At 43.0% G+C, this 8,951-nt stretch overlaps 1 protein-coding gene across 1 annotated transcript in view; it reads right to left on the bottom strand.

Moving 5' to 3' along the window:
- Positions 1-1,417: 1,417 nt before the first annotated feature.
- Positions 1,418-8,951, bottom strand: part of pnmt (phenylethanolamine N-methyltransferase) — a 9,212-nt gene continuing 1,678 nt past the window's right edge. The window contains exons 2-3 of the mRNA XM_084323832.1: positions 8,197-8,407; positions 1,418-2,022 (exon numbers count right to left, since the gene is read on the bottom strand). Of these exons, the coding sequence (XP_084179958.1) occupies positions 1,584-2,022; positions 8,197-8,407 (650 nt within the window). The 3' untranslated portion in view covers positions 1,418-1,583. The remainder of the gene's footprint in view (positions 2,023-8,196; positions 8,408-8,951) is intronic.

Genomic DNA, 8,951 nt, shown 5'->3' with positions numbered 1-8,951 from the left:
CTCTATATGCATGTTGGTAATTCGTTATCAGACTATTACTTAAAAAGTAGTTTTGAATTTGGGTGTATACAATTTTTTCTATTATTTTACTTAACACTGGGAGGAGACTTATGGGAGAGTATTGGGGAAGATACTCCAGTCCTTCTACTCCGGAGCTGTAGAGAGCATCTTGACTGGAAACATCACTGCCTGGTATGGAAACAGCAAGGCACAGGACAAGAAGGCCCTACAGAGAGTGGTACGCTCAGCTGAGCGTACTACGGGTATTGCACTACCACCCCTGCATGTCTTATATAACAAGAGGTGCAAATCCAGAGCCTGCAGGATAATGAAAGACCCTCACCACCCCAACAACAGCCTGTTCAAGCTGCTGCGGTCAGGCAAACGCCTGCGAACACCAGCAACTAGGACAGAGAGACTTCGGCTCAGCTTCTTCCCCCAGGCCATCAGAGTCTTGAACATTGAACTCTCCACACACAAGCACACATGAGCACACACACAACACACACACTGTACACGCTCACACACTAGCAGTCACTTTAACATGAACACACACACACATATGCTGCACACGCTCACACTATGGTCACTACTCACTTTACACAATGAAAGGTCACTTTAAAAACAAGAACAGGAGTGGTTCTTGTATAGTAAATAGATGGATAGCAAGCTAGCATAAGGACACATAGTATAACTGTAGATTGTATAGTATAGCATTGTATAGTAGTGTACATAAGACCCAGTGCCCCATCCGTAGCTAACAGTGTAATGCACTATCACAGGACCTAGCATGTCTTACCATGCTTTTGAAAAACTCATGTACATATACCTATGTCTTTACTCTTACGACTTGTATTATTGCACAAATGTCGCATTCTCATCCCTTGGATTCTTATTATTGTATTATTGTATTACTGTACTATGCACAATCGTTGCGGGCAAGACTCCCCGCATTTCACTGTAGTTGTTTGAAAAAAAGAACTCCTGAAGGATGACCAGTCACACAGATCTGACAGTGAGGAGGAAAGCTTTCAGACATTCTCAGTACTGTCACCCCTCTCTCTCTCTCTCTCTCTCTCTCTCTCTCTCTCTCTCTCTCTCTCTCTCTCTCTCTCTCTCTCTCTCTCTCTCTCTCTCTCTCTCTCTCTCTCTCTCTCTCTCTCTCTCTCTCTCTCTCTCTCTCTCTTCTCTCTCTTTCCCACCCTCTCCATCTCTCCCCCCTCTCTCTAACTGTTGACTCAGCTTGGGGCAAGAAACCATTTACTAATAAACATGACAATTAATAAAAAGGAGATATATATCAATGTTGATTTATTGATATGATTACAAGTTGCAAAGTGTGTCACAGTGCAATAAAAACAAGAAATTTTTATTCATTCAAGACAGTAAAGTACAGAAGTAAATCTCTTAGCCTATATTCTCTATTCATGTTTTGCTTAGTATTCTTTTACAAAGAAGAAATTCACACAACACACTAAATAAATGTAAGGATGAATAAGTACTACTAATAATAATTATAATAACATTTTCATCTCTCTGGTACTTATTATACACATTCATCGCGCCGCACCTCTCCCAGCCTCTTACTCCCTCTTGGCCTTGGCGAAAAACACTGCGTTGCAGTCGTCCACCCCCACCCTCATGTCCCGGGGAATGATGTACACCTCCAGCCGGATCAGAGTGTAGCCGCTCTCCTTCAGGCTGGCGCACACCTGGGCCTCGTCCAGGGGCACCACAGGGATCCTCACCCCGGGCCCGCCCATGTAGTAACTCTCGCCGAGGGCCCCGATGAGGAGCAGGTGGCCCCCGGGTCGGAGGAGGCCCGTGATGTGACCCAGGGCTCTGTTGAAGGCGGCCAGGTCTGGGCTGCAGCTCTCCAGGCAGAAGCAGGACACCAGGCAGTCGGCCCCGGCCGAGGGGAGGGCCCCGGGGGCCAGGGGCTGCGGGAGGTGCACGTCGATGGGGAGGATGTCGGAGACCACGCGGCGCAGCCTGGCGGCTTTCTCTGACCACGCTGAGGGCCTGGAGACATCGATGAACACATGTCAGAACAAAGTGAATACAGGAAAACACAGTTATTCAGACGGATAACTCTTGTATGTGGCCAGAAAGGACATTAGTAGACACACAAGGTCCTCATCCAAGGGGGACTGCATGGTTCCGTTCAGGAAGAGTGCTTTTGGACAATCCACATTCTCTGTTAGAGCCACACAGTACTGGAACACTATGCCTACACATATCTGGACCTGTAACACGCTTGAACAATTAAAAAATGTTTTTTTTAAACTGGCTCAAAGAACACCAGAGCTGCACCCACAGCTAAATTCATTAGCTGTGTGTGTATGCAATTCACCTTTATTCTGTTTTATATGTGTATTTTTGTAAGAATTTGTATATTGTGATGATTAATTGTATTTTATGTAGGCCTATTTGATGTATGTTATGTATGATAACCTTTTTTATCACTTTAGGTTGATGCCTTTTTTAACATCTTGGCCAGGGACTACAGATGAAATCTAGCCTTCTGGCTAAATCTGGCGTATTTACATGTATTGTTGATTAATATGCACTGTCCCTTTTGCAAATAAACTTAAACTTAAACTATCTTTTTTTATTTGATTGATCATAAATGTTTTCTGTCAAAAAGACTGAAATCACTCCGTGTATGGATGTAAAACAGAGCCCATGGGAGGATGCTGGTGGTGGGAATGCAGAGCTTCATTAGAGGCAACACACAAGCAGCAGCAGCACAGCGGGGGAAGACGGCAGAGGGTCAGAGCAGCATGGCAGGCGTGGCGCAGAAATCTAGTCAAATGTCAGTCGTATTTGTTGAGCTTTTTCCAAACCAAACACACCCTAATCAGGCCCAAGCCGTTTGGGAGAAGCCACAGGCTGGCGATAGGTCATGGATTATCAGAGGACACACAGTAGGTCTGCCAAAGACCCTGGGAATAACGTTACAAAGCCAGGAGAAGGGGGCCGAGGTCTCCATGGGTTGTTTTGTGGGCTGTTTTGGACAAATGAACAGAAAGGTTCGTCATTGACATCCTCATGTATTGTGTTGATGATTGATAAGGAGGATGCCTAGAATTATTGTCATTATGATGATGATTACAATGATGATGATGATGATGATGAAGACTAGAAGGCTATGGCCTCACCCCTGCCCACTTTGACAACCTAGGATGGCTTAGAGTAGACGACAGAGTACAGCAACTTGCAATGGGCCTGGTCTACAAGATACACTACGCGACCAAGGTACCCATGTACATGTCAAAATACTTCCCAAAGGTCAGTGAATACCACGATCACAACACCAGAGGGAGCTCCACAAATCATGTTAAACCCAGATTCGGCTCAAACAAGGGACTAAACACGTTTAGCAATTATGCCACATCAATGTGGATTGCCCTACCTAAAGCTGTAAAGGAATGTGAATCACTACCCACTTTCAAAAACACTCAAAGAACACCTACGGGAGACTGCAATTCGAAACTGGCCCCTACAAATGTCCTAACCCAGTTGTACAGTAAATGACCAAGTATGGCTTTGTCAGTATTCCAATGTACAGTGTACAGTGTCCCCCCCCCCCTACCCAACCCCCCCCCCCCCCCCCCACCTCCAATGTACAGCCCCCACCAGACCCACCCATTCTGCAATCTGTTAATAAACTTTTCAATCAATCAATCAATCAATCAATCATGGGATAGGGCAATGAATGGGGGAATGCAATTAATGCGTTTTGCTATGCTATATGCTACTATAACGAATGCTACAATAAAGCTATAGTGTTCCTGTTCCAGTGATGTCACTAACTCACTCACCAGCAGTGATGCAGTGGTGGTCCCACTCTGTACCACGCCGTCCCAGCAGTTTTTTCCGCGCGTGCACACACAAAAATGCGTTCACAACTTTCACTTACTCGTCGCGCTGTGCGCCAAGTACCCGGCACTTATCACCTAGACTTTGCATAATAATAGGATACCAATAACATAACAAAGAACGAGAAGTGCAAAACCAAAATACAAGCCCTGTGGGGGTTTGCTTGATCTGTGGAGCTCTCATATGTGACAAATGGTCCCGACTGGAAGGATGAGGCATTAAGTTGTGCTTCAGAAGGAAACTGTCCTTCTGTAAACTAAGTTACATTGTTAATTTAGTTTGTATTTACTTTTCTAGTTTAAGTTAATTCAATTAAAGAAATTATAACTACAATATTGTATCTACAATTGCATTTAAAACATTGTTTGTTTTTCAATATAATTTCTTTATATATTGAAGGCTACATCCTGCTACCTTTTTCAGCTTCTCTATTTCAAGGCAATATTTACAAAAACTAAACTAAAACTAGTAATTTCCTATACAAACATGTTTCCTACTATTTATGCATAATAATCATCTGTTCTGTGCGCACGGGAGGGAACATGTATGCGCATGCACATGGCGTCATTTAAACATCGTACAGGCAGTTCTGATATTACGACTGCACTGCACCCCTGCTCACCAGTAACTCACTCACGGTTAGCTGCTCTGTCCCCTAGTGGCGGCATATAGGAAATGCGCTCTGCATCTATGACACTGAGGGCGGGATCCACAAAGAGTGGATTGCACGGTGCTAATTGCACCCTTACTTACAATTCTTTGTGAATTGAAAATGGGGGACCCTGATGTAAACAAGACGAAAGTCCTGCGCGGTGATTGATTGATTGAACATTTTATTAACAGATTGCAGAATGGGTACAATACAGTATGGCTCAATACACACAATTGTTAAGGGGATTGTTGAGTTTATGTGTTAATATGATAGTATGTAACTGCTTAACTGTTTCCACAAGAGGGCGCTGTAGGCGCAAGGAGACGTAGCTATTGTAGCTGACGTCAGGTAAGAGGGTATATAAAGGATTGTTCCCTCCCCGATCTCTTCCCCATCTTCCTCATCTACCTCTCACAGAGAGAGAAGGTCTCATGGTGCATATACAATGTGAATAAACCACGCCGATTAAAGGCTAAAGAAGGACCTTGTCGTCATGAACATATTATTGTTGCTCCCCAGGTGACTCTGTCAACAGGTTATGGGCCCAGATCACGGAAGAGCGAAATAATAAGCGCAAGCCCAGGATATCAAGCAAAATGCCGACGCATACTGCAAGTTAGCACCACTCCTAGACGACACAAGCTTGGGGCTGATATTCCGTGACACAAAGGACAAAGGCAGAGAGAGCCTAAAAGTGTTAAGAGAGCACTACATCGGCAGGGGTAGACCCCGGATCGTATCCCTCTATATAACACTGACCGCGCTGAAGAAAGCGCACACAGAGACTGTGACTGAATACATCATCAGGGCTGAACAAATCATCACAGCGCTTAAGAGTGCAGGAGAAGCACCGAATGACGAATTAATGATGGCGATGGTTATGAGAGGACTACCGGAGATGTATAAACCATTCACACTGTTGGTGACACACGGTTCAGCGGACGTGTCGCTGGGGGAGTTCAAGGCCAAGCTCCGGAACTTTGATGCCTCAGAAGACACACACCCGGTCGCCGAGGAGGCGGGAGAGAGGGTACTGAAGGCCCGGGCGGCACCAAGAGAGAAGACCAGACCCCCGACGGAGCAGGCGTGTTGGCGATGCGGAAAAAAGGGTCACCGGAAAGATAACTGTCTGGGCAAAATTGGAACGAGATGCTTCATACCTGTCTAATTGAAGATCACTTCATACCGAACCCAGTAGACCCCTGTGTTTACTCAAAGGAGTCAAAAGAGTCAGGAAAAGTGATAATTGTGATTTAGGTGGATGATTTAATCATCGCAGCAGACAACACTAGAAACCTAGAGCAGGTGAAAAGTATGCTCTCCACCAGATTCAAAATGAAAGACCTAGGTAGGTTAAAACATTTTCTAGGCATGGACTTCGAACAGTCTGCCAGTTGTGTAAAAATATCCCAGAAGAGATATGTGGAAAAGATCCTGAAACGTTTTGACATGCAAGAATGTAGAACCATGTGATCAAAAGCTAGACTACCAAGAGGATGCTCAGAAATTTACAGATGTAAAAATGTACAGAGAAGCTGTAGGTAGCCTCATTTATTTGACAACATGTACTTGCCCTGACCTATGTTTTGTAGTGAGTAAATTATCACAGCATTTCGCTGATCCCACAAAAGAGCACTGGATTACAGCAAAACATGTTTTTCGCTATCTCAAAGGCACAGCAGATAAACAGCTTTGTTTCAGAAAGAGCAGCGAGGGCTTAGGGCTTCAAGCCTATAGTGATGCAGATTGGGCGGCAGGCGCCAGAGACAGAAGAAGTACCACAGGGTATTGTGTGAGTTTGGGTACAGACAGCTCACTGGTTTCATGGAAAACAAAGAAACAGCCCACAGTGGCACTATCAACTTGTGAAGCCGAATACATGGCTCTACAATACAGGAATGTATTTATCTAGAACAACTGCTCGAAGGAATGGATACCTATGTATATAAGAAAACTGTTGTTTATGAAGACAACCATTGCACTCGCTAGAAACCCTGTGTGCCGACAGAGGTGTAAACATGTGGGTATAAAATATCACTTCATCAGATCTGTCATCAGAGAAGAAAGTATGACACTTGTTTACTGTCCTACAGATGACATGGTTGCAGATGCTATGACCAAGCCTGTCTCCAAACTGAAATTGAGAAGATTTGCAGAGGTCATGTTTGGTGTGTAAAATATTGCCTGTTATGTAATATTGACTGCCATATTATTGAATGTTTTGAACTGTATTCTTTTCTTTGAAAAGTTGTTTTTGGAAAAGTTGTACATTATACATGTCATCCATAAGTGGGAGTGTTGAGTTTATGTGTTAATATGATAGTATGTAACTGCTTAACTGTTTCCACAAGAGGGCACTGTAGGCGCAAGGAGACGTAGCTATTGTAGCTGACGTCAGGTAAGAGGGTATATAAGGGATTGTTCCCTCCCCCTCAATCTCTTCCCCATCTTCCTCATCTACCTCTCACAGAGAGAGAAGGTCTCATGGTGCATATACAATGTGAATAAACCACGCTGATTAAATACTAAAGAAGGACCTTGTCGTCATGAACATATTATTGTTGCTCCCCAGGTGACTCTGTCAACAGGGATGCAGACAAGAGAAAGACTTTCGTCTTGTTTACATCAGGGTCCCCCATTTTCAATAAATAGTGTAGCGATTTATAGTATTCCTCTGTTTTTTTCATACACACTACAGATTTAATTTACCACAGAAATACTGTAGTGATTCATCATAACATATATGTGAGTCCCTATAGTAATTCTATAATAATAGGTGCATGGAAAACCAAAAAAATAACAGGAATACTAGTTTTACTATAATGAATTTTCAGTTTCCTCCCCCTCAAATGTATATATTCTCTTTTAGAAATGCTGTCTGTAAATAAACAATTTGAACAATGAACAATGATTGCTCAATGAACAAGGCTTGAACAATGAACAATCGTAACAACCATCAAATGCACTCACAGCACACACATCCACACGCACACACTCACTTTAAACAAACAACCTACTGCAGCACCCACTTTACCCACTTTAGAACACCTAACACACTTTATATTTATTGGCAAATAATTGTACCTAAATTGTACCTCATCCCATTTCTGCATTGTACTGTATAGTATATAGTATATTGTATTGTAACTCAGTTACTTTTCTACTCTGCATTGTACATTGTATATATGTATATATTGAACACTTTTGTCTACGTACTTGACTTCTATTTTATACTTACTCTACTTTTTATACTTTTCTATTTTTATCTAGCACAATCTCTGGAGCAAAACAGAAAGAAGCATTTTATATAAAAGTATTCTGTACTTCTGTAATGTATTACAATTAATAAAGAAACTTGAACTTGAACTAAACCGTACTGTATATTTGTATATCTTGTATGTCATAAATGTCTGGATGTAACAGTACTGTATATCTGTATGTCGTGTATGTCATAATGTTATCATGAATTAAAAACGGGGGACCCTGATGTAAACAAGACGGTGAGTCTGCATCCCCTTAACAATTGTGTGTATTGAGCTGTACTGTATTGTACCCATTCTGCAATCTGTTAATAAAATGTCCAATCAATCAATCAATCAATCAATCAATCAATCAATCAATCAATCAATCATGTTGGCAACCAAGAGAGTGTGAAGGCTTACCGCCGTCCCTCCAACGTGCAGACGTGCTGTAGGTAGGGCGTCCAGTCCAGACCACAGCCTCCCTGGTCCTCGATCCAGCGTCTCAGCTCCTCTCTGTTCTGCTGCAGGAAATCTGTGAGGAGCACCTTGCCGAACACCTCGCAGCCACTCAGCACCTGGTACAATGTGGGGCCGGACCCTACGTCCACCAGCAACTCACCGCTCACATCACCTGACAGAGAGAGAGACTGGTGATTGGTGCCATTCCTAGCCTACTGCTCACATCACCTGACAGAGAGAGAGACTCATGGTGATTGGTGCCATTCCTAGCCTACATACACAGACTTGGCTGACAGGTGGAGCATGTTCAGTGCTAGACTAACACTCCCCAAATGTAGCACTGAACGGCACAGGAAGTCCTTCATTCCGACAGCCCTCAGACTTTACAATGCATCAATGTGCCTCACTGCATCACTGAACACAGGGTGACAGTTACCATCTTCCTGGACTTATACTTTTAAAACAACACTGTTCAATATTACACTTACTGAAGACTCCTGTAGACTTCTGTATATTTTTACTGTATATTTTTTACTGTATATTTTATACTAGAATGTATATACATAACATACGAAATATGAATCCCGGTCCGTATTCTATTATTATTATTCTTAGGCAATTTGTTTTGTTATTCTTATTCGTGACTTTGTTCTGTCTAAATGTCTAAATGTTTACTGTGAGCGATTTGTAGTGTCAAATTTCCCTCGGGATGCTTA

Source organism: Notolepis coatsorum (genome assembly GCF_963971535.1).
Source record: "Notolepis coatsorum genome assembly, chromosome: 10".
Classification (NCBI taxonomy): Eukaryota; Metazoa; Chordata; class Actinopteri; order Aulopiformes; family Paralepididae; genus Notolepis; species Notolepis coatsorum.
The sequence above is the reverse complement of the archived record's forward strand: the minus strand, read 5'-3'. Positions and strand labels throughout refer to the sequence as shown.